The sequence below is a fragment of the Leptinotarsa decemlineata genome, unplaced genomic scaffold, assembly GCF_025532065.1.
Source record: "Leptinotarsa decemlineata unplaced genomic scaffold, Ldec_3_MD MMD2_tig00002159_RagTag_RagTag, whole genome shotgun sequence".
Lineage (NCBI taxonomy): Eukaryota > Metazoa > Arthropoda > Insecta > Coleoptera > Chrysomelidae > Leptinotarsa > Leptinotarsa decemlineata.
Window position 1 is genome coordinate 5,290,037 of NW_027412574.1, and position 27,183 is coordinate 5,317,219.

At 38.8% G+C, this 27,183-nt stretch overlaps 1 protein-coding gene and 1 long non-coding RNA gene across 2 annotated transcripts; one reads left to right on the top strand and one right to left on the bottom strand.

Annotated features, from left to right (window-relative positions):
• The first annotated feature begins 3,626 nt into the window (after positions 1-3,626).
• On the top strand, positions 3,627-7,625 carry CycK (Cyclin K). The gene is made up of 4 exons (XM_023166326.2): positions 3,627-3,869; positions 3,920-4,179; positions 4,803-5,147; positions 6,394-7,625. Exons 1-4 carry the CDS (start codon positions 3,773-3,775, stop codon positions 6,850-6,852), a joined length of 1,161 nt encoding a protein of 386 aa, XP_023022094.1. The 5' UTR covers positions 3,627-3,772; the 3' UTR covers positions 6,853-7,625.
• LOC141483005 (uncharacterized) lies at positions 6,802-9,342 on the bottom strand. The gene is made up of 2 exons (XR_012465852.1): positions 9,283-9,342; positions 6,802-9,219 (listed from the first exon to the last, which is right to left on the bottom strand). It is a non-coding gene; the product is annotated as an uncharacterized lncRNA (long non-coding RNA).
• Between the last annotated feature and the right edge of the window lie 17,841 nt (positions 9,343-27,183).

The following is a 27,183-nucleotide window of genomic DNA, read 5'->3' on the forward strand; positions in this document are numbered from 1 at the left end:
TCATCTGTGATTGTGATTGGTGTAGACCTGTAGAACAGCAGAGTAGCAGAGGAACAATATTTTCAAATGAAGATATTCAACTTCTCATGACCTTGAAATGAAAGAGGGCAGTTCTCAATCATTCCATCCTTGTTATCAAGTGAATGAAGATAAATATTAGTGAAAATGGTAAAAGTACCAAAAAAAGTAGAGACTATTCATAATGTATTCGAGATAAATATGGGTACTATGGTATCATTGAAGTTTCTTTATTTAGTTTTTGAGAAAATTATTTCGAAATGATTTTGTAAAACTGTAAAAATCCACAGGATTATGAAACAGTACTGATGAAATATATCACATATAGTGGGAGAGAAAGGTTTTGGCTTTCTAGTTCTCTATCTTGATAAAAAAAAATGTGGGAATCCTTCAAAGAAAGGAAGGAAGCAATCAATCGATCGAGAGCGCATTTTCTTCCAGTTTGTGTCTGAAAGTTACTTCTTTGCATAATTTACATATCTTTGTAAAGAGTTACTTTTTTGAAATTAATTACTTCCTTTAATTCTTTGGAAGGTTCCCACATTTTTTTGTATTAAGATGGAGAAGAAGAAAGTCAAAAACCTTTCTTTCCCAAAAGTTAACCTGTACTAAAAATATACCCCTTTCAATTTAAGTCACATAGTGTTCGATCACGATCACCGGTTTGACACATACTATACTATCACTAAAGATCTAATTCAAATCAATGTAGAATAAATTACATAGTTTGAAATATTATTGTCAATAGGTAATTTCTTCAGATAACTTTAGATTTTACTAAGTTTGAGAAAGTGTATACAGTGATTGAAAATCAAAAATAAAATTTCATATATCAATTCTCTCGGTTAGTTCACAGTAATGTTCAGTATGAGCATCTAGAATACCCCTCTTTTGAAATATCAAATACCAATATATAAATTAATGAAGAGATGAGAATTGAAACTTTTTATGTTTTTTACCACTTTTATTTGTAACCAACGTTACTGCAGTTTCGTCCTATAAGGACATTTTCAAACTTATACACAAACTTTATATTGTATAAGTTTGAAAATGTCCTTATAGGACGAAACTGCAGTAACGTTAGTTACAAATAAAAGCGGTAAAAAACATATGAAGTTTCAATTCTCATTTCTTCATTATGATTTCCTATCACGTAGTAACGGCTACATCCATCAATTTATATATAAATTAATCTATCTCATAAACACATTCAAACGATGTGCCTCATTAAACCGTAGTTAACAAATTGCTCATATTTTCTTACAGAAAATACTGCACTGTTTAATTTATTATGAATATGTACCACAGATATATAGCTGCATACCTATACAAATTGTGCTTGTAAACCTGGTAACCTGGTATGAATTACCAAATATTATTGTATATTATTAGAGATTCTTCTTAAAAATAAAGCCATAAACACAGTTATTGAGGAATGAACAAGAATTTAATCTACATCACCATGTATTAGGTTCTATCATTGTATATAGACTATATACATGTATATATAGTCTATATACAAAGGTTCTATTTTATTAAAAAAAAGTCTTGATAGAGTTATCACTGTCACAAGTTAGTTGAATTTATTTTTCTGAGATTTTCATATTTGTTTTCATTAAATTTGTTTGCTATTGATTAATCCTGTGTTCGACCTGAAACTCCATAACAGTAACAGCGATGTTGACACCCAAATCTTAACCTTCAGACAGTGACGGTTTTTGTGCCCACCAGAGTATCAACAAAATAACCCGGAAACTTCAAGGATAATATTGACACTATCAACAATTTTGACAAGCATTTCACAAGTAATATGAGATTTTGCTTTCCCTCACCATCCGAAGAATCAGTTGATTGATATTTAATGAAAAGTAGCATCTGGAATAGAGATCAAACAGCATAAAAACCTATGACATTTTCTAAAACGTTTTTGAAAAAAATTTTAATTCGAAATGTAGTAGAAAGTAGTGTTCAATATTGATTGTTGTATTAAATTTACCATTCCAAATATTTATTAAGGAAGCCATAAGTGTTCAACGCTAAATGTAGTAGACGATCAGTGCTGAATTGTACAACAGTTGAACTTGAGGATGCTTTATTTTACAACTACATAAAATATCGACATGGAAACAACAAAAAACTAAACATCAGTATAGATAGCAAGTTTTCCACTTTAACACGCCCACTAAAAATGGGCGTGTTGCTGTTGTGCAAAACTTGTGCTTCTTTCCAAATAACGGCTTTGTCAAATTATCGGCAACCATTTCATTTGTACTGATAGGTACCAGCTGAATTTCTTTCTCTTCTATTCTGTTCTGAACGAAATGATGCCGTACATCAATATGGCTAGTTCTTGCGGATGAAAAACATCAGTTTCTCCTAAAGTTTCAAGAAATTTCGTGACCACATTACCTCTTAAGAAGCCACTGTGCTTGTAGGTTGAATACATAATATCCTGTCATAGATGATCGCTCGTCCAAATCATTTGACCTGTATTGCGACTTCAAACTCGAAATTTCGACTTTAATCTCGTAATTTCAACTTTAATCTTGTAACTTCGAAATTACGAGTTCAAAGTAATAATTTCAAAGTCGAAATTTAGAGATTGAAGTCGTAATTTCCAAGAAACAAATAACTCTTTTGCGCTTCCATATAAATCGACCATTATCCAATCTGGACCATCGACATCTGGACCATCACGAATCGTTCTTGCTCTCGAGCCTCAAATGTTTTCATTGCTCATGCGTATTCTGTGGCAATTTCAATTTGTTTGTGATTGAGGTTAGGTAAGATTTGAACTCGATTTCTGACTACAAGGCACAGAACTATAACAAGGATACACATACATTATAAAATGGACACGATCAACAGCATTTTAAAGTCTCCATCATCATCGTCGTTATCTTCTGACGATGATAAATCAATTCTTCAAATTCTTTCTGCTGCGGAACTTTTGGTTTGTATACTTTATATAACTGTGAAATTACGCGAATTTTCTCTCTACTCAAAAAGTTATCTACATCCTTATTTTCACTGTTGGGGATCAAAAATTCCAAGAGTTGATAACCTTTTGAAAAATATTTTATTAATTATATAATTTTTATTTGACATGGTTACAAACATGATGACGAAAATGAAAAAATAAACAAAACTGAAGTGTTGTACGTTTCAATTTAAAAGTGAACATCCAAAAACTTTTAAATGACAGCCAACTCAAACTGTGAATATATTTCAAAGGTGCCTGCCTGCATGCAAATTAAAACTCTTCATATATACGATAGATGGCGCAGTATTCTACGCATCATGTCCTGCGCAGTTTCCAAACATTTTCGGATCCAGATCCAGAATCCAGAACAAATTTCCCCATGAATGCGCATGAGCAACGGGAACAGTTCTCAACAGTTCAGCCTCGAGAGCAAGTACAACTCGGAACAGTTCAAGACAGTTCAGGATCATTTCGCAGTCGAAACCAGAACAGAGGATTCATCAGTCCGAAATTATCCTCAATAAACCAGAACGCTCTATATCAACTGCGCATGATCGTTACGTCCTAGAACCAGAATTTCGTTGAACCAGAACAAACCTGTACAGTCACAGTAGAAAGGCTGATTACTGTCTCAGAACGAACAAACCTTCAGTCAGTTCAAAGCTCTCCTGTGTCAAGCTCAAGCTTAGAGTTTTGTTATTCTGGGGTGTCATTTGGTATCGAGGAACTGTGCCAGTATTCTATCATTTGTTGGTAGTGACCCCAGCTATAATGCCCGGCTGGTATTATGATAAAAAGGAATTGAGAAATTCTCCCTCTGCCCAAGATGGAATTGACTACAAGACTGAAATGCGATATCGCAAAGAAGGTTAGTACTATAAAACTTCTATGAAACATTTTGTTATATTATTATTTTAGGAGCTAGGTTAATTATTGACACTGGAACCAAAATGGACTTGGGGTATAACACCATGGCAACTGGAGTAGTTTATTATCACAGATTCTACATGTTTCATTCTTTTAAGCAGTTTCCAAGATATGTGACTGCCTGTTGCTGCCTTTTCTTGGCTGGAAAAGTTGAGGAAACTCCAAAAAAATGTAAAGACATTATAAGAATTGCAAGAGGTTCTTTGACAGATCAGAAATTTGCCACCTTTGGAGAAGATCCAAAGGAAGAGGTGAGTACATACAGAGTTAAACAAGCATAATTTATAAAGAAAGTACTTAATATTTTTTCACAAGCGCATTAGGTAGAATATTTTTTCTTTTTCCAGGGTCCAGAATTTTAAACAAGAAATGTCTTACTTTAGTTTTTCTTCCATTCACGAATCTGGAATGGCATTCATTAAGAGTGATTTTTTCAATATTTAACTGATATGAGGATCTTCAGTCTATAGGCATAATCTTGAAAGAGCAAATACTATAGGACAGACAGCAAAATCCTTGATCAAATATGTAACCCATTATTCGTAACAGGAAAATTTGTCAAATATCTTTTAGTTCTAGTAGCATAATAGAAGCAATTGAACATTCAGTAATTTTTAGACCACCTTCTGCCGATACATTACTTGGTAACCTGTAGTTCGAAATTTTTTCGTTAATATATCTACAAAAATACCTTGTTAACGTATCTTAAAAATAATGATGTTTTGAATCAACAGAGGAAAGGTGGGTCTTGATTCAGAATCTTGTACTTATATTATCAGTTTTCATTGAGGTGTTGAAGTGAACCAATTTCAGAATTTGTTATTAATTTAATACATTCTCATCTTTAAATTATTTTTATTTTTTTATTCAACAGGTTATGACACTGGAACGAATACTTCTTCAAACCATCAAGTTCGACTTACAGGTAGAGCATCCCTATCAGTATTTGTTGAAATATGCGAAATGTCTCAAAGGAGATAAACAGAAATTGCAAAAAATGGTGCAGATGGCTTGGACATTTGTTAATGACAGTCTATGCACTACACTCGCACTTCAGTGGGAACCTGAAATAATAGCTGTTGCATTGATGTATTTGGCTGGAAAACTCAGTAAATTTGAGGTAGTTGATTGGATAGGCAGGTCTCCGAAACACTGTAGATGGTGGGACATGTTTGTTGAAGATGTCACAATGGATTTATTGGAAGATATTTGCCATCAGGTGAGGTTTTGTTACAAATTAAATAAATAAATTATCTCACACTTTGATGTACTTGAAACAGGTGTCATGTCATGGTGAACAACAAAAATAGTATATTATGCACCTAGGGAGAAAAGTATGGCATCTTGCTGGCGAGAATGCTGAACTTTCCACCCGTGGTGCATACAAGATTTTTTCTCACTGCGGGATGAAAAGTTCAATCCTTTCGTTGATTTAGCGTTTTTCATTCACAGATTGAAACTTCAACTGTCGTATTACATATTTCAAGTTGCTATACACATTTGTGATATACTGTTTGGAACCTTTGGTGTAGTAATGAATATTACTGGAGTTTTTTCCCAACACCAAATCGTTATTTTTACACCTCGACACGTGTTTCGATCACAAAGTGATCATCTTCAAGCGGAAGATAAAACTGATTTTATCTTCTTCTTTGACTGATACTTAACACATTCCTATTAAAACTCCTATTGAATCTCAATCCCCGATAAACTTTCAAATTTCGTAAAACTGTGAGTTTCTTGTTTAAGTCTGTATAAACTTTGGCTTAGCTTTCCACAAATCCTTTGGACTGTTACTAAATCGAAAAAGAGTTTTGATTTGTCCAGATTTTTGGTAGATCAGATATACTGAAAATTAGTTTTTCCTGCACTAAATCTATGATATGCTTCCTACCAACATATAGCTAATCTGTATGAAAATAACTATCCGTTTTCATTCTCCTATTGACTCCAAAACGTTGAGTGTAGTGGTGTAGTTACAGTTGGAAATACTTAGAGTTTTATACCTATATCATCATCATCATTCTCTCAATTTGATTTTTCATATTCAATTCTAAATGTGCATATTCCTATAAAAAATTCTGATAATATTTGAATAAGCGACTTTGATCGTATGGACTTCAGTTTTTAGGTGTTCCCATATTTTTCAACTACAAAAAGTTCTCATGTATTTGCCTATTTTTTATTTATAAGAGAATTGTTTCACTACCTATAAATGCAGGTAACCAAATTTTTAGTGAAATCAACTGAACAATATTTCTATAGTATTTTTTCCAACAAAATGTGATTCTTTAAATAACATAAGTTTTTTATTTACGAACCGATTGTAATAAATGAAACACTCAATGTTGAACCTCAATAACTGCACTCAAATATGTTTCTTGCGATTAGTACATGCAAATGCACAGACAAACAGACAGCAATTAGTTACACATTTATTATATGTATTGATGTATTTTTTTCAGGTACTGGACCTTTATTCGCAGGTAGATTCATCCAATCCACCTGATAGCCCTCCCCTACACCCCAACAAAATGCCACAACAACAGTTTACAGCATCAACGAGAACTTCAAATGGACAAGAGAAATCAGTATCACCTGACCAACCACCTCCAGTCATCACCAAACTTCCGCCTCCCTCTGATATTCCACAGTTTCCCTACCAAACATTTACAGGGGCCCCACCAGTTAGTGCCTATGCTGCTGCCTTTCCGTCATCTCTAAGCGCCCCTCCAGGACCAACCACCCACTTGTCAGCTCCCCCACCACATATGGGCCCACCACCACCATCTGTGTTTCCATACATTGCGCATCCACCTCCATTTACAGCTGTTGTCAGTAGTGGAGGCCCACCATTTTTCGCTACCAATGCGCCACCTCCAAATCAACCTCCACATAGACCATTTTATCCGCCACCCAGTTAGTTTTGAAATTTAAATTAGGACAATTTTTTAATATCCACTATAATTCCAAAATAATCGGGACTAATTTCTCAGAAATGACTGACATTTTTGCCTTAATCTGTATCTTGCAGTGGCGTACGGAAGGAAAATTAACTTCAAGTGTAGTAGTATTTAACAACTATTTTCACAAATCATAATTGAACTATATTAATTAGATAAAAATAATATACAGTGTGTCTACGGATGGAGTTGCATTCTTGTAAAAAAATTGCATCTTTTGGAAATATGATTGACATAAAAAAATCTGAGATCGGATGTACAGGGTGTTTAAAAAAAATCTGTTTAAAATCTGTTTTTTCGATTACCAGCTGTCGCACTGTTTTATCAGTTTTAACAGTTTTATCTTCCTCTTGAAGATGATCACTTGGTGATCGAAACACGTGTCGAGGTCTAAAAATAACAATATGGTGTTGGGAAAAAACTCCAGTAATATTCTATTGAAACTCCTTCAATGAAAGCTTGTCGACAACTTTTTGTTTCTAAATCTTGTCATACCTTTGAGACAGTATGGCTTTGATTCAACCAAGTCTCATCTAAATAATAAATGTTTCTACCTTCAAGAGGATACTCTCGGAATTTTTTCAACTAATTTCTCCGCCAAAAAACAATTTCTTCTTTTTCTATAAGAGCACTATTCCTACCTCTTTTTATAAATTTAACTTTATGTTTTCCTGTCAACCAGCGATAGCTGGCAATCGCAACTTATTTTGGCGGCGACTTTTTTTAAGGTTGAGGTCTTTAGATACATTATCTTATTTACCTTCATTTTCTTTAAAGGTTTTAAGAATTCTCGTCGACACTTCAGATAAATCACTACACAGATTAACTACGTCGTTATGTAACATATTTTCATTGTGTTCACAGAGCCCACAATACACATTGTATATAACAGATTTTTCTCCTTCAGATAAATTCGGACGTCTGCGTTTGCTTTGAGTGCTTTCACTTCCATATTGCTTTAAGTTCACAGCACAAAATTAAACTGATATATAATGATATTTCCCTTGTTTCAGTCCTTGAACATATCCCTCGGTTTTCACCTGATATAAAATTTCTTTTCATTTAGTGTTCATCCTTTTCCTAGAAATGTAGGTACCTAATATTATGCAAATTTAAACTGCCGTTTTGTTTTTCACCCCACAAACATATCTGTGTATGCAACGTTGCCATTCATAAATTTTAGTCGCAGAATATAATTCAATTTTTTTAAATTCATTTAATGAACATTGATGCTGTTGAATACATTTCATTATCAGAAAGTTTCTTTAATGAATAGAACACGGTTTGTTATTGAATAGAATAGAAGATGAGAAAATATATAGAATCACAACCTGACAACAATATTTTCGTTTTAATGCAATATTTCTGAGAATTTAGTGTCTACTATTATGGAATTTTAAGTTTATTAGAATTTGATTTGAGGGGACAGTTTTATAATTTATTTTATTGTGACTTATAAATTCAAAGCCATTGAGTATGACTCCACAAAGTTTTGTACATTACTTTATATACATACATTTACTCTTTGTTATTAGAAAAGTAACTGAAATGTAAATATTTTCAATGAAAATATAAGTTTGCGGTTTGATTAAGAGAGTTTCAGTAATACTGCTAGTACTAGGTAATTCTTGGTATATTTCATGAAGTATAAAACATTATATAGCCCTATATAATGGGTAGTATATAGAACTCTAAAATGCAAGCGGAGGTTGAGCGCATAAAACTCTAGATAACTTTCAACCATAAAGACGACCTACTCATAACATTCGTGTGACCAATGTATCGGAATCATGACAAGTGCAGATTAATCTAAGAAAATGTGATTTCACTTTGTTCAAAATTTTGAATTTCTTGTCCTACAAACAACAGAATGATGCTCTACGTAATGATTTTGATATATTACATAAAATGAAATGAATTATTCTAAATTAAATTTGACGATATTAGATAGACACTTGGTGATCTTCCTAATCCAAATAATGATTTTTTATAACATTTTATATTTTTTTGTTGATAATGTTTGTCACAGTCCAACCAATTTCGAATGGATAAGAACGTTTCAGAGATATAGGTCCGTCAAAAATGAAATCATCTTCAGATAGCTAGGCGAAGTGTTTCTTGCTTTTTCTCAGTATTGATTTAATTTTTATGCATAAATTTATGGAGATCTTCATTTTGTTCCTTAGTCTTCATTTTCGAACTTTTTTTTTGTGAATATTCATTCCTAATTTTGTTTTGTTTCAATTTTTCTATCTATTTATTCTCAAAATGTTTCAGCAAGTTGAATAAAGTTTTTTTTTAACCTTTTGGGAAAAAAATGTATAATTTCTGAAAAATAAAATGTAATATTTTTTTAGTTCTTGATTCTTACCAAAAGCCGAGAATACCTACCTATTCTCGGCCAAAAGTTTGATTAACATGACTATCTGTCATATTCGACAGGGATATTTTATTATTATATCTTATATTCAAGTGAAGTCGACAATTGTTCTTAGAAACAAAATTCTGAAATATCAACAATTTAATGATTGTGGACAAAAAGAAGTTTCTATTTTGACTCTCAAAGTTTTTATTTCTCAAACTTTGAAATTTCTAATATCTTTGCAGTATCAATTGTATTCAAACATTTTGTTAACAAATTAATATTTATAAATATTGTTGAAAACAAACTTATATTAACATGCTTTCAAATAAAATCAAACCAACTAATCACTAATCTTGGAACAAGTTTATTTACCATATAAATTGTGTAATATAATTATCTGTATCTGTAGAGTAGGGAGGGTGAGTGTAAGCCCACGCACTTAGGCCACATGTGACCCATTGTACATCCTCCCAAGGAGTTGTCCTCCTAGGTCGTCGTCCATCCTGTCCTTTCCAGGAAGGTGGACAGGTCGCTGGGAGACATCTCCTTTATATCGGCAGGTGTAGGCCAAGACTCGCCGAACACACACTCTCTTATTGACGATAACTCCGGGCACTCACACAGGACATGCCTGACAGTCTCATCTTCCTGTTCACACATCCTGCATAGAGGTGTGTCCACTAGCCCCATATTATGTAGGTGTTTCCTTAGCTGACAGTGGCCAGTCAGAAATCCTACTGTAAGGCGTAGATTTTTCCTGGTCATCGCCAGATATTTCTTCGGCGCCAGCTTCCCAGGGTCGCCCAAGGTGATCCTGGCAAGATTACATCCTTTAATTTCATCCCATCTCTTTAAAGATTGAGCATGGGTGTAACATTTGACTAGTTCCGCAATTGTCGAAGTCATCAGGCCGTGGGTGCCACTTGGTAGCCCGATAGGTAGCCCAACCCCGTGGGTTGGGCTACCTATCGGGCGCGTCCCCAGGTGGCGGATAGGGGAACGGCCAGGGGACTGGAGGCCCTATCCGGGAAGCCAATGTGGCCTAACGGACGGGGTTGACGGACTCCTGGCCAGTGGCAGAAATAAGTAGGGTGAGGGGAACTGAAACCCCCCAAAAGCCCTGCAAAACATGCCACCGCGGACCAGCCTACCCAAGCTAAGATGTAAGGAATCGTGTCGACAGCTGAATGGCCGCAGGGTTATATGCGGTTACGAACGATCCCCTTGAGGAACCGGGCGAAACCTCATTGTAACTAGCCTTCCTCTGGTAATGCGGGGCTCTGCTAGAGGTGACCAACCCTTCCCTTGCTACTCGTGGGAACATACATGGACACTAAAGAAAAAAACAAAAAACCAACCAATCCCGAGGCTGGACAGCAATGCTCACCTCAATTTAGGACGGGGGCTGGGGATGAACAGAAATGCTCACCGCAAGCTACCGCTCAGAAAGAGGCTGGACATAGCAGACCACCTCGCGATGCAATGCAAAGGCCAAGGCGTAAGCGAATCAGCGGCGCCGAGGCCAAGAGGAGGAAGAGAGCGAAGGAGGCAGAAGTGGCAGCAACTATGAGTGCACCCTCCACCTCCTCCACTCCATCCTCAACAACAAGGGCACCTCTTGCGGAGGGCGCCAAGAGCTCCGCCTTGAAAAAAGGCGGAGCTCTTGGCGCGAGTACGCGAGTACCTCCACGGAGGGAACCCCAAGAAGGTTGAAGAAGCTGCGCAGCGACAGAAATGTCGCTGCACCTTCCAAAACCTTCGTGGAGGCCGCCTTGAGACACCTCAAGGTAGCCATCATAGATGAGACTAACCCGTACGGTAAGGTTACCGCAGAACGAGAGAGTCTCATCAAAAAACAACTGTTGGAGGAGCTGGACAAGATCATCTTCTCCGCCTCCAGCAACAACAGAAAACCGCCCACGTTCAAGTCGTGGACATACTCCGGTGAAATCATCAGAGTGGTCTGCGATGACGACGTGACGTTAGAGTGGCTGAAGAAAGCCACAATGAATATCAAGCCATGGGAGGAGGCATCACTTGCGGTCGTCAGTGTGGATAAGCTCCCGAAGCTTACCAAAGCCTCACTCTGGATCCCGGAGGACGTCCACAAGACGACATCCGGTGAAAAGGAGAGGGTGCTGGGTCGGCTAAAGGCGCAGAATCCTGACCTGAGGGTAGCAAGATGGTGCACCTTCCATCATGAGGTTAAGATGAACCCACAAGGACACCTCTTCGTCTTCGGGATCGGAGAAGATGATATGGCTGTCCTGAAGAAGAAGTCGATGAGGTTAAGCTACGCGTTTACCTCACTGACTATTAGGGCAACAGTAAAAGAAACAGAGGGTACCTCGGAAGACCCTAGGTCCTTGGGAGTTGAACCACCTAAAGTGGATATTGACCCCAAGGCCACCATGGGTCCCGAAAAGGAAATCGAAGCATCTGAACAGATGACATTCGATGACCTGACGGAGGAGGCACCCAAAAACAGCGAGGCCACCTCCCCCTTAGCAGGGGAGCAGATGGACCTCTAAAGGTAACTTTGTATCCAACAACTGTCTCATGGGCAAGGACGTTGGAAAAAAAGTAAAAATAATACAATGCAACCTCCAACACAAAAAGGCGGCAACGGCAACACTATGTCGCCACCTTGATGTATTGGAGGAGGCAATAGCTTTGATCCAGGAGCCCTGGATAATAAAGACCAAAATTACTGGTTTCAGTAGTTTAACTGGTCAAATTTTCAGCTTACCAAGCAACCAGCAACCTAGGACGGCTGTCTACGTTCCTAGGAAATACAGAGCGTTTCCGATGGCACAATTCAGCACCTCAGATCTCACTGCGGTCAAAGTTGAATGTCCAGTTGGGAAAGGCAAATATATGGCGTTGATAATCGCATCGGTGTACCTCCCTTCAGATGCAGCCACCCTACCACCGACCAGAGAAATGGAAGTACTAGTGGACCACTGCCTCAACCAGAGAGTGGAGCTCATATTGGGTTGCGACTCAAACTCTCACCACGTGAGCTGGGGCAGCAAGGATATCAACGCCCGAGGTAAGTCACTATACGAATATATAATACAGAAAGATCTAACAATCTTGAACAGAGGCACGGAGCCAACATTTATTAATGCCCGTAGCCAAACGTTAATAGATATCACGCTCACGACAGCCGAAATATCAAACAAAATCCAAGACTGGCAAGTCTCGGACCATATCTCTATGTCAGACCACCGCTGGCTGACCTATACGATAAGCCAGGATCTCAGGACTACTGTAAAATCCCGTGACCCGAAGAGGACGGATGTAGCTCTCTACAATCGACTCTTAAGAGGAGCTCTGCGGGAAACAGAGGTCCTGACTCCTGGCAACAATGAAGAACTGGAAAGGTACACAGTATCTATCCACAACAAAATAGACACTGCCTATAAGGAATCCTGTCCAATGAGGATGGTTCAAACGCATGGCACAACCAACACATGGTGGTGCCCTGAATTGGAACACCTCAGGAGGACATCGAGAACGACCTTTAACAAGGCAAAACGTACAAGACTCGAAGAGGACTGGGTTATATATCAAGCCAACCTCAGAGAGTTTAAAAAAGTCTGTAGGCGAAAACAAAGAGAAGCCTGGAGAGCCTATTGTGAGGCAGTCGAAGATTTTCCACTAGCTTCTAGGCTACAGAAGGCACTCTCAAATGACCACCATAAGACTATTGGCATCCTGACGAGGGAAAATGGCGACAAAGCCGCCAACCTCCAGGAGAGTGCTGAGATTCTTATGGAAACTCACTTCCCAGGTTCTGTCTTTCCTGGAACGGCGAACTGGACGGATGTATCAATAACACCCTCACAATATGACTGGCAATATGCTAGTACAGTAATTGATGAGGACAAAATAAGATGGGCTATATCGAGCTTTTCCCCCTTCAAGTCACCAGGGCCTGACGGTATAAGACCAGCCCTACTTCAGTGGGGACTGGACACTCTTATGCCACACCTGGTTGGAATATTCAGAGCCTCTCTAGCTCTGAGGTATATTCCCAGTAAGTGGAGAGAAGTAAGAGTAGTATTTATACCCAAACCAGGTAGGATGGACTACACCCTACCAAAAGCATTCCGACCAATTAGTCTCACATCGTTTTTCTTAAAAACCATGGAGAGGCTATGTGAGCGGTACATAAGAGATGAAGTACTTGTTAACAACCCACTTCATCCGAATCAGCATGCATATACCCCGGGAAGGTCTACTGATTCGGCCCTTCACCATGTGGTTGGCAGAATCGAGAGATCATTGGACAACAAAGAATCCACCCTAGGTATATTCATAGATATTGAGGGAGCGTTTGATAAAACAACCTTTCCAACAATTACCCAGCAACTACACTCCAGGAATGTACCCCTGGTAGTAGGAGAATGGATACTCCAGATGCTCTCTAGCAGAGCAATAAGTATTAATGTAGAAGACATCACAGTTAAAGGACTGGTTATGAGGGGATGTCCACAGGGAGGGGTCTTATCACCCCTTCTCTGGAACATAGTTCTGGATACCCTAATTAATCACCTTAACAAAAATGGATTCTACACAATTGCATACGCAGATGACATAGTTATCTTGCAGACTGGCAAATTTGTAAACACTCTGTGCGATAGAGCGCAGGATGGGCTCAAATTGATAGAAACATGGTGTAAGGAACACTCACTGTCGATCAATCCCAAGAAGACTGAGATGGTCCTTTTCACCAGGAAAAGAAGTTTAACGGGCTTAAAACCTCCCGAAATCTTCAAAAGCCAACTAAACTTCTCTGAAGAGGTGAAATACCTTGGTATTATCCTCGACAAGAAGCTAACATGGAACTCTCATCTACAGAGTAGAGCAAAAAGAGCATACGTGGCTTATGAGCAATGTCGGAGGACAGTGGGACGCGCATGGGGTCTTTCACCCCGTGTAGTCGCCTGGATCTACACTGCAATAATAAGACCTATGTTAACGTATGGAGCCATTGCATGGGGACCGAAAGTTCTACAAGCAACGGCCATCCAAAAATTATATCAAATACAGCGACTGGCTTGTTTAAACATCACAGGAGCCATGAGAACAACACCAACCGCGGCAATGGAAGTAATCACGGGTCTGACCCCTCTGGATCTGTTCGTTAAGGAGGTTGCGTTAATGGCCATGTTACGATTGCACACGGCTGGTGTGAACCTAGAAGTAGGAATGGGTCAATTGAGGCTGGGCCTGTGGCGGGAAGCGCTTACTGCGCAACCTCTGCTGCAGGCAACAAGTGATGCAATTGAACCCAGGTTTGTGTTTAATAAACCCTACAAAATACAAATTAAGCAGAACACAGAGTCAGATGCTACAAATGCAATACGGATTTATACAGATGGCTCAAAAACCAAAGAAGGTTCAGGATGTGGAGTGTACTCCAGATCACTAAGCCTAAGGATCAAATGGGGAATGGGAAGAAATACCAGCGTGGTACAAACAGAACTGGCTGGTATCTCAATCGCCACAAAAGAAATAACCAAGAAAAGAATTTCGGGCAAAAACATAACAATCTGCACTGATAGCAGACAAGCACTATTAGCCTTGAACAGACACCGTGTTACTTCAGGGCTAGCACTAGAGTGCCACCAAGATTTAGCCAAAGCCTCGGTAGATAATAACATTATCCTGAGGTGGATTAAAGGGCACGAAAGGAGTAAAGGTAATCGCATTGCCGACTCTTTAGCCAAGGAAGCGGCTGGACTAAGAATTTTAGGACCAAGTGTAATATAATTAATTAATGGATTTGATTTAATTTGAAGTTCATTTTCTTCTTTTTAGAGCATGTTAATAAAAACTTTTCAAAAATAATTTTTACAATCAATTAAAAATTATTTTTTCAGTTATTGCTCGACATGTTCCACAGTTGTTGTTGCATGGTGGTTCCCTGCAACATTTGTTCAAATACCACCAAACTATCCCTAACCTTTTTGAGTTGAGTAAAAAATCTTCAAAATTAGTACAGCTGTTAGGTATCTTGTTGTCTAAGAAATAACTAGTCCGTCATCTTGGGAGGTCCGCCATATTGGATTGAGAGTGACCTCTCTTTTCTACTATACGTCATCAACCAAACTAAGTATGTACGCAAAATTTTAACTCCATTGGTTGAGGCTCACTGCTTTGAAATTCACTTACAAATTTGACCTGAACTAACATTCATACATTGCAAACTAAATACAAGTTTGCAATGTAATTCTCTTGGATAAAGAAATATTAAAATGCAGTTTCTGTTAATCAGCTGTAGCTCTCATACGAAAAACAACCCCTGGAAGTAGAAACTTATCTTAGCTAAGGATTTACGAGGTCTTACTTTTAACATACGATATTTACCACATATCAGACGAAATACAGTTGAAATCGAGAATGTCACAGGTGCTAGTTGGAATGGAAAAACGTTCACATAGCTGTTAATTCAACAAGTTAAAACGACCCACTCACGCTAACCAACCGCTACCGTCTGAATAACTTTATGATAGGCAAATGAGAAAATCTACTACTTCAGAAGTGGCTTTCTGAAAAAACTGACATGCCTCCCTGATATTTTTAATGGTGGATCAATCACTTGCGAATTAACCTTGATAGGAAGACATGAATATACAACGACTATAATCGTTGGAAAGGTACCACGTCAACAATCTCTAAAATGGTAAATTTTCGTCCATTGGAAGAAAAAATTGAAGCGATTTTTATTTACGATGCGACGCCTAACTTTCACGAGACTGAAAGGATTTTCAATGAACGTTTTCCGAATCGTCCTATCTGTAGAAAATATTTGAGGGAACTTGTATCCAAATTCACAACTACCGGTAGTGTACATAACAAAAAGCCCACAGGTCATCCGTCCATTCCGGAAGAACAACAAATGCAACTAATTGGTGAGAAGGTAGTAAATCCTGAAAATTTACTTATTCCGTCGCGAATGTTTGTGAGGTGTCTCCTTCTACTTTGTGGAGACTTTTGAAGAGGAATAGGTATCATCCATACAAAATTAAAATGGTACACCAATCAACTGAAGATGACTCTGATCAAAGAACAGAATTCTGCAAAATCATGACGTAAACCATTGCAAGCCATCTACCTATCTCCACAATATTTGTTTTAGTGACGAATGTACATATTTTTTAAACAGCAATGTTCTCAGACCGTTATTGCCGTTATTGGAGTGACACCAATCCTCACGTTTTCCGGGAAAAAATTAAAGTTTGGGCAGGAGTATTAGGAAACCATATTGTAGTACCTCTATTAATTCATCAAAATTTAACAGAGGAACTGTATTCGAATATGTGAAACATGTTCCTTATAATATTATAGTCCGCTAAGTAAATCCTATACTTTTTTATTGTTACCCAACACTTGTTCACATTCAATTTTTCAGTGCTTAATGGCAGATGAAAAGCACGTTTTCCAAATAACTCAAATCGCTGCCTATATGAGTTACTATGAGCCTCCGACCTTCGCCAGTTGGCGCTTTTAATCCTGTTGAAATTCCTTCAATAAAATCTTGTCGACAACTTTTTGTTTCTAAATGGAGAATCACAAGAGCTGTTGTGATGGATATTTCTAAGGCATTTGACTGTGTGTGGGATGATGGTTTGGTGGCAAAACTTCGATGCCATGGCTTGTCGGATCATTTTTGTTTATGACTCTTCAGCTTCCTGAAAGAACGTTCCCCGCAAGTGGCCGTCGATGGATATCTCTCGAACACTTTCATCATCAACGCTGGTGTTCCCCAGGGATCCATATTGTTTTCAACCATCTTTTTATTGTATATTAACGACTTATTGGATAAAACCAAGAATCCACTATATTGCTGTGCTGCACACTTGTTTCGTCATTACATTTGGATTCCAGGACATCGGCTGCGGATGCACATCTTCACCGGCAGCAGGAGGTTGAATATCTTAATGAGGATCTAGAAGTTATTTCGAATTGGGGTGAAAGTAACCAGGTTCAATTCAATGCCACAAAAACCCAGGCATCGGTTTTCTCTGAAAAGATAAATGTTTCCGAATCGGAAACATTTATCTTTCTGCTTCAATAAGTTTGTTGGGGGTTAAAATGGTCACCAATATGTCTTGGCACAATCGTGTCGCTGGAATTGCAAAGGCTGCTTCTCAAAAGCTTGGAACACTGTTCCGAACAAAAAAACTGTACACACCTCAGCAACTTTTGATGCTTTATAAAGCTCAGATCAGACCTTTGGAGTATTGTTTTAATGTATGGAGCTCCTCACTGAATTCCATCCAGAAAAGTGCTATCCGCCTGATTGGAGACGCGAACATCACTTGCAACCTTGATAGTCTAGGTCTAGAACATCGAAGAAAGGTTGGAGATTTGTCTCTCTTCTATAGATACTTTCACGGAAACTGTTCAAGTGACTTGACACATTTGATTCCACAAGAGCGATAAAGATCAGAAATACACGACGGACTGTTCATCGCTTTGCGGTTCAACTCAGTACACCTCGAACTTCACCGTTTAAGAGCTCTTTCAGTTGGAGAACGGCATTTATGTAGAATAAACTTCCTGAGAAGGTTTTTCCAAATGGATTTAATCTTCATCGATTCAAATTTAATGTGAATCACTACTTTCGCATAGGCACCGCTCTAAGAGCGCCTTAAGGATTTTACTGTAGAGCTTGTGTTTTGTCCTTAAAAAACAGAGTTTTTTAAATTTCTTCATCTAAATGTCTCGCATGTTCATTACATCAGAGAGTACTGACTACAATCCTACAACAGTCATAGATTTCTCGATTTTCCTGGTGAAGAGAAACATTCAGAACATTAATAGTGCTTATAGATCCCCATTATGTAAACTTCTTCAAATGTTAGAGAGAAACCAGAGAAAAATTACTTTCCCAATGCCAATTTGTTTCAAGTGTTGTTTAAAAATTTAGAAATTATATTGTTTATTTAACAGAAAGTCACCTGTATATGCAGTTTTTATACGACGACGAGGGTCATAAACTGCAGATAATTATACATACTGCACATAGTTATCCATAATTGAATAGAACTGGAAGATACTTGATAAAAATCTCATTAATACAGTTTATTGTATGATTTTCACTATGGTTTTACAAAAACCGCCCGCGACAAGTGTTTTGCTATACAACATATTATTTTACGCCTGAGAAAGCTATTGTGAAGCTTCATAGTGAAAATCATAATTAAAATTATCCAGTAAGAATGGTAGGTACCGGTTTTGAAACCATTTTTTCATAATTCCTAAAAATGAAATCGGTAAATTTTCATTCATATGAATCGTACGTCAAAAGGTAAGACACATCAATCCTTATCTGACAAGTTTTGACTCTTGAGGGTTTTCGTTCGTAAGGGCAACAGCTGGTTGACGGAAAAACAGTTTATTTTTAACAAATAGTAGTATTTTCGCAAATGATATAGAAAATTGTCAATTTTAAAATTTCACAATATACAGATGACATGAAATTTTTTAAAAGCAAGGTGATCGAAACAATCTACAAAGCGACTTTGATAATCTTTCTGAATATTTAAAACAGGCTAGCTTTAAACCCAGACATATACATATACAGATTTCAGCCACTATAAATCTCCATCTCTATTTTGTACAGGTTTCTTCTCAATGGACATGGACACTGCCCAGTGAGTAGCCCTATAATTGTTCTGAGTCGATCCCCACTTTGTTGAAGCAGTTATTTTTTCAGGCGGTCTTTTTATGAAGGTTTTCCCATGTGTGTTTCTGAGAATAATTTCCCAGTTTTTTGTATCCCTTATAGGCCCACTTCCCAAACTGGTTCCGCACCTATATATGGAGTTGATGATCCGTGTCTAGCACACACATCAACCTGTGGATACTTCTTCACAACAGAAGCGGTATCTCTTACTTTATTAGATATATCGAAGACTTTTGATTCTGTCAACCTTGACTTCCTAATAAACTCCATTAGGTATTAATATGGGTTTGATGATCGAATTTGAGACTGGCTCAAAGCCTATCTCATCAAGATACCACAATTTGTCAGTGTTAGTACTCACTTACAGACACTCGTATTGTCAATAATGGCGTACCTCAGGGTTCACTACTGGCTTCCACTCTTTGCTGACTTCCAGCAGTTAATGAAAGACTGTAATCTGCATATGTTTGCTGACGACTACTCCCTCTGATACACTGATAAAAATAAGCAAGTATCTCTCAATCATAAAAAGATGGACCAAAGAAAACTATCTACTCCTAAACCCCGAAGAAAGCAATAATATTCTTATTGGGTCATCCTTCAACTCAAGCCACCTTGATGAGTTTCCTGTATGTAGGTATTGACAACGAATGCATTCCTTCTGTCTCTGGAGTTCTAGTGTTTTTTTTGACCAACAGCTCAAATTCTCCAACAATGTGGAATGTTCCTCAATTTGGGTTTGGCAAATGCAAGTTTGAGCAAAATAAAGTTGAGTTTAATTCATGAGTTTTTCAAATTCACTTGGAAAAGTATTCAAATTGATGTTTCAAATGTTGGGTTTTAATTTTTAAAGGGATTTGTTTCTATTTCACATATTGGCAACAGCGCCTATATCAAGTTGAAATAATTTAGACGTACTTAGATATTCCACTTTATCTTTATAAATCAACAATTAAGCAAAATATGAGTTAAAGTTCAATTCCACCTCCACAAGGCACATAAACAACAGTTGTTTTGTTATTTATTTATATAGAGGAAGATAGGTTAGGTGCACAAAATGTCATATGTCACAGAATGTCTCGGAACTCAAGTAAATAGAACAGCACGCCTCTGAAATATGTCTCATACAGGTAACAGATTCATTGTTCTTTAATACCGATGCTATAACCGATGTTGCCAAATGGTGAAATGGAAACGAATACCTTTAAATGTTGAATGCATTTTTTCATTCCTCTTTTTTAAGTATTTAAATATTTTTTTAAAGAAAAAGGTTGAAATGATATGTTTAGAATGCGTTGTTTTAGAGTTCTTTTATGAAAACTACTTGATTTTCGTCAGGAGGAACATTCCCCATTACCTAAGCCTCAAAAAACTATTTTTCTTCAAAACGGAGATAGACACTACCACTATAAAAATGCTTCATAACTCTCTTGTCCTCTCGCATTCTAACTATGATGACATAATTTATGGACCTTGTTTATCACATGAAGGACATACAAGATTGCAAAATCAATGCATTCCCCCTATGCACATATCACCCCCCATATCAGGGAATTACAACTTTTGGAATTAGATGAGACGCCTTTTGTTCACATGCTTGTCTCAACAATATCTTGGCTACACCTTAAGGTGCCTGTGCACCTGTGTCCTTAAAAAATAAATGATAGATTTTTTATTCCTGTCCATCGTTCTTCATTTTTCGAGGCATTTTTCTTATTTAGTACCTTATCTGATGAATAATACGCCCTATCGGTTTGTTTGTATCATATATTTTTACCTGTTTACAGGTTTATATCATTTTAAATGTAATTGATCCTACTGTGTGTAATTATGTATTTTACGACACAATAAATACCAATTATTATTATACATTCCAGCTCCGTCCCATGTTTGGTTGGTTTTTGACCCATAAAAAAATCAAGTGCCGCTTACAAAAGCTTATAAATTTTTTGAATAATGAATAAAAATAAGTTAACAATGAAGATAACAGTACATAAAATTCAATTGTTCATTAACTAAACAATGAAAATTTAAAAATTAACAGTTGTTTTTTTTAGTTATCAAAGAGCAAGATGAATTATATTCTGACGTTAGCTGTCAAACTGACATACAGAATATTTTAAGCTGCGATAATTTCGAAGCTTTTTTCACAAATACGACTATTTCTGGTGGATGATCAGCCATTCAACAGTAGTTAAATCTCTCCTATTAGTGTGTACATTGGTTGTAGTGCGCAAGGACCCTCCAGACTTCTGGTGAGTGCGTTCAAACTATCACTTTCACGGAACTGTTCATCGCCTACCCTTGGAATATCAAAGGGTGTGAGTTTTTCGACAGCAGTATGGAGGAACTTCTTGAAAGCCTGATGGCCAGGGACAGGGATGAAATAATTACCTTCATGGGTTTATTATTTGATCGCCTGCGCCTGAGTCCATCAGAGCTGCTAAGAGGCAGCCCAGGGCGGTAGTTCGAGAGCCCTCTGGCCCTCCACCAGGGGCCGGGGAGTTTTTCGAGCATCCTTCACGGAATGTATCCTCCAGAGATACTCCCGTCGGCACCACCCTCTCTGCTGTCAGAGACAAACAACGACGATAATACGATCAAGCCGCAAGAACCGGCCAAAAAAAAGCGTCGCCTTCCAGAAGAGTTTCCTCCTCTTCCATCTAAACCAGTCGCTACGGTAAACAAAAATACCGGCACCAAGCCCAAAAAAGTGGCTAAAAAGATGTCAAAGCTCCGGGACGAAGCCAAGAACAACACTTCAGAGTCAGAACACTGGGGGAAAAAATCCCCCACCAGACGTATACCTTACCTGAAGACAGGCAAATCAGAGCCGTCTTCAGAGGAGTCGCGGAACATCTGGAGACCGCTGGCATCGAGGACGCCTTGGCCGGTTGAAAAAGGTTTCCAACCATCATCCGTCACCAGGATGATGCGAGGAACCGACCGCTCCCCCTGGTTTTGGTTCAAGTGAACCAAAATCAGAAACATATTTATGACGTCCGGGATCTCCTTAACGTTAAAGTTAAGGTTGAGCCCCAACACCAGAAGACACTGGTAGGGCAGTGTCACCGATTCGGGCATAGCCAACGGAACTGCCTAGTTATTTCCATTTGCGTCAAATGCGCCGGCAGACACGTTTCAGGTGAGTGCAAGAAGCCACGAGCAGATCCGCCCAAGTGCAATAATTGCAAGGGTGTGCATACTGCAAACTACCGCGGTTGTCCTGAGTTCCCCAGGGTTTGCAGGAGGACCAAAGTAGCTACAAATGCCCCCCGAAATGCACACACACCTGAAAAGCGTCCTGCCGGATCATCTGGCACACGCCCGGGAATGAGCTACGCAAGAGCGGTAACACCTCAGCCAGGCCGACCGAGGCTCCCAGTAGTCCCCGCCCATCGAAGGTTAGTGATATCTGTTCCGCTCTGGACCAGATGAAAAAACTCTTCATTCAGTTCCCCGTACTCGAAAAGATGTTTACGGTGAACACCAACGTGCTAACTGGAACCTGTTAATGGCTAGACAACCAACATTGCCTAGTTCTCTTAAGGTTGTATTTTGAAATGCCAACAGAATTTCAAACAAGAAATTTGATTTTGAGAATTTTCTAATACAACGAAACATCGATGTTGCACTGGTGCAGGAATCCCACCTGCAATGAACCTTCTTGGTATTCCAAACTACCGTTTTTACCACAGAGAATGCGTTGGACGTGCTGTAGGAGAAGTTGGCATTTTTGTCAAATGTTATCTTCCACACGTACAATTCGGCATTGACTCGGATCAGTTACATGGCACGGAAGCCGTGGGCGTTGAGCTCCAACTGAGAAGAGTTCGTCATAGACTAATCTCAGTTTATAACCCTCCGCTAAATCGTCTACTCCCAGAATCACTGGATGAACAGCTGATGTCGTCAAATACCCCCAAAATTGCTGCTGGTGACTTCGACCCCAAGCACAATCTGTAGAGCAGACTCACCAATGCGAACGGCCGAGCGCTCCATGCAGGCCTTAAATCCCCACGTTCTACCGTGAGGATTTAAGGCCTGATGTGCTTGATATCGCACTGCTCAGGAACGTTTCTATGTCCTGCGAAGTGTACACTTTGTCGGAACTTGACTCAGATCAAAAGCCAGTCATCCTAATGCTGGATGATGATCCCCCTCCCCAGGATTATCGCATGAGATCATCCACGGATTGGAAAGCCTTCAAGGCTCACCTAGTGGAGACACGTACAGACCGTGATTCGCTTCAAACTCGCATTGGTCTCGACGCGACAGTGGCGGATTTCGAATTGTCTGTGAACAACGCTTTCCGCGCAGCCACAACCAGGACGAAGTGTCCTCTGCGGAGCTACAATGATTTTCCTCCCAGGATAAAAAACATTATCCGGTAGAGAAATCAACTCAGACGAGTTTATCAGCGGATTCTCTACCCTGGAGACAAGGCTGCGGCTAGCAGGATGGCCGACCAGGTTAAACAGGCCATCACTGACTATAGAAACGAGTGGTGGAGCGAGTGTTTGGAATCGCTCGAACCTGGGGATGACGAGCTTTGGCGAGTCATTCGCAGGCTCGAGAAGAGGAAAACCGCTCCCTCCCCTCTTCACGGACAGCGCGGCATCTGCTACTCCTCCGCCGAGAAGGCGTTGGCCTTTGCAGACACAATGGAGAGTCAGTTTCAACTTAACGTTGATCCGGATGATGATATGGACCGTTATATCCGGCTGCAACACCAAGTTCTGCGCATCCTTAGGGAAAATGATGACGACGTGATCTGTCCAGCTTCGGAGGAAGAACTGATGGGGTACATTAGGACCTCCAAACCCAAGCAAGGCTCTAGGAATTGATTCAATCAACAACAGGTTGTTGAAGCAGCTCCCGGAGAACTTCATCAGATACCTGCTGTACATTATCAACAGCTCAATCACTCTAAGATACTTCCCTCGAAGATGGAAGCATGCCGTAGTTGTCATGATTCCGAAACAGGGCCAAAACCCGCTGTTTCCCCAGAATCATCGTCCGATTAGTCAGATTGCTCAACGGCTAAGTTGGCTGAACGTGTGGTGCTGCAAAGGCTAACAGAAGTTGAAGACCGAAATGTTCTGCCTGACGAACAATTCAGCTTCAGGAGGGCACACTCCACCGAGCTGCAGGCCCTGAGACTGGTCGAAAATTCCATCTCAGAGCTGAACAACAGGAAGACAGTCCATCTCGTCTGCCTGGATATTTCGAAAGCATTCGACTGAGTCTGGCACGAAGGCCTGCTACACAAAATGTTCGATTTCGATCTGCCTCGGGGTCTAGTCCGGTGGATTAGGTCCTTTCTGAAAGGCAGAACATTTCAGGTCTGAGTTGAAGGAACCCTGTCTCCCGTCAGGGAAATCCAAGCTGGAGTGCCGCAGGGAGCTGTGCTGTCTCCACTACTGTACAGCCTTTATGTGAGCGACCTTTCCCTTTACGCCGGTGATACGGCTCTCCTCTCTTCTTCCATGGGTCAGGCGTTGGCGGTCGTCTACATGCAACGCGCATTGAACGACCTCGAACGCTGCTCCTTGACTGGAAGATTCGGGTGAATCCAGAAAAAACTCAGGAAATAGACTTGGGAAGACGTAAAGTTTCTCCAAACACAAGGGTCACGATTTCAGGCAGGGAGATCGAATGGCAAACGCGTGTCAAGTACTTAGGTCTATGGGTAGACCGCCGACTCACCTGGGCAAATCACATTGATCATATCAAGAGCAAAGTGCAGATGAGGATAGCTAAACTCTATCCTCTGGTCAATAAAAATTCAAAACTCAATCTTAAAAATAAGATTTTACTATACAACACGATGTTCACGCCTGTCATCATTATGCTTCAGGTGCTTGCGGACAAACCGCCCCGTCAAACCTCTCCATTTTGGAAAGGTTGCAAAACAAACTTCTCAGGATGCTGGTGAATGCTCCATGGTTCGTGCGGAATGAAGTCATCCGCAGAGATTTGAAGCTGTTAACTATACGGCAGTCCATTCACTCGAGGATTCAGAGAGTTTTCGAGTCAGCGGAAACTCATGATAACCCATTAGTCAGGGAAGCTGTAGATTACACTATAGACGACCCCACTCGATTCAGAAGGCCCCGTTGCTCGGTTGAGTGAAGGCCCCACGACGTCTGTTAAAATGAACAGTTTGTTCATCAAATACCCCAGTCAGGAAGGGGTACACAAGGCCAGAGCGGCTATTGAACTTTATGTCGCCACCAAAACACCATACGTTATAAACCATTCGTCCTCCTGACGAATCTCAGTTGAAAGGGCAAAGGAAAAAATTTACAACCTGATAAAAATGAAGATGACTATCGAAGATGAATTATGATTCAAAATCATTTACACGCTATTCCGAATCAAATAGCAACTCGCTCATATTTTTCGGAGGCGGAGAAAAAAAGTTTGATTTTAAAGGCACTTGCTGACCAGAGTAATCTTGTGTACGAGGTGTTCTGCCGAGCATGTTCTAGAAATAACTCATTCTCCACTCTTCGTGGTTCATATGACTTTAATCGTAACATTTGTTTCGTGCATGTATTTCGGAGTCATATAGGCCAAATACATTTCAGATGTTAGTTTCTTCACACATTCAAAAATTTCTGTTTTGTTCAATCCCTTGTAAATCGGCAAATTTTCCAGCATAAGTTGGCCCGCCCTTGACTCTCCCATCATTATATGTAAGGAAGGAAGATTAGAGAGCGTCTCATTGTTGGTATGGTTTTCATTAAACCAAGTTGGTGTCTTCAGGAAATTAGACTTCACCCCCTGACCAATACACTCACTTTGTTCGTTGAATCGCTCATCGAGAAAAGTGTTATGATGTTTGGGAACAGTGTTTGTTTTCTTATTAATAGTGTAACTATTGTAGTCACTTTTAAATCTCATCAATTTTTATTCGAGAACACAAGCTTTCAACAAGCACTTGAAGACATAAATATTCAACTAATTATTTTCAATTTGATTAGGTAACCTGTAGTTATTTAGATCAGTTTTTCCACTGTATATTGAATCAGTGCCAATCTGTCATTGGATCTTTAACTGTTGGAAGGCCTCATATTTGCCCACTTGGAGAGAGGGGCAAAAAAAGACTAATCTCAATAATGAAATGAACAATTCATGAAATGAAAATATTCTGAAGTGCGCTCAGTAATCCCAAAACTTAGAAAAGTGGCCAACTTCTTTTGACATTTTGCTTAAACCAATTCGATGACAAAACTGATATTTAGTGATTTCAGCATTTATTGAAAATTGTTTCTGTAAATTTTCTAAAATGACCCATTAAAAAAAGTCAAGTTTGGAATTTTATACCTCACCACCAATTTTAAACTCTCTGGCGTCATCTAGCATTCTTTCAATTTTTTGTAATTTTTGCTATAGATTTGAACAAAACATGACTCATCTATGTGCAACAAGTTGTCCAGAAAATACTTTTGATGACCTATTACCAGAGAAAAATAAATACATCTCCAGAAGTTCTTATCTTCTTAATTCAATCAGAAATTACATAGTTCAGATTTGTTTCATCGAGAAATAATCGCATACCTAATTGAATGAACAGTTTTGTTATTTCATTAATAATAATACAAAGTGTAGACTTTGAAAAACTCTCCAAAACATTAAACAGGTGAAGAGAGTATAATGAAGTTAGTGACAGCAAGTAATTTGCAATAGATTTTAATTTTGAATGATTTTGAAGAGCAACACAAGTTCTCGGCAAGCCAAGTTTCACTCAGATAAATGATATCTAATTTTCTAAAACTCACTTCGTTGAAGAAGTTTTGATATCAAGTCCACATTCAGTCTTTAATAAGAGACAGGTAGTACCTAAAAATTCACTAATTTTGAAGAGCTGTTTTAGGTTTACGTTCAAAATTGGTTTCACATAAGTTTTTCTTTGTTCCAGTTCTTATTTAAGTTGTTTGAAGAATTGTAGTTGTACTGTTTTGTAAAAAATGTGTTTACTAAATCAAGTACTTCTTTGGTGTTATTGAGTAATTTTCACTGGACAGTTCTCATTATGGTTTCAGCTGTTAATTTTTCGAAAGTGGAATATTGTTTTGTAACACAATAATTACATCACTGATCAGCTCCTGGATTTCGCTTCCTGCATATTTTCAGTCTTTTCGATTCTATAATTTTGTAACAAATTTGAATTTTTCAAGGCAGAACCCTCAGCTATCTGAGAAATAGAACAACTAAA

Excerpts from the sequence above, each read along its gene's own strand:
- CycK (XM_023166326.2), top strand. The coding sequence starts at position 3,773 with ATGCCCGGCTGGTATTATGATAAAAAGGAATTGAGAAATTCTCCCTCT. Across the intron at positions 3,870-3,919 it reads AATGCGATATCGCAAAGAAG|GAGCTAGGTTAATTATTGAC; the intron begins GTTAGTACTATA and ends TTATTATTTTAG. Across the intron at positions 4,180-4,802 it reads GAGAAGATCCAAAGGAAGAG|GTTATGACACTGGAACGAAT; the intron begins GTGAGTACATAC and ends TTTATTCAACAG.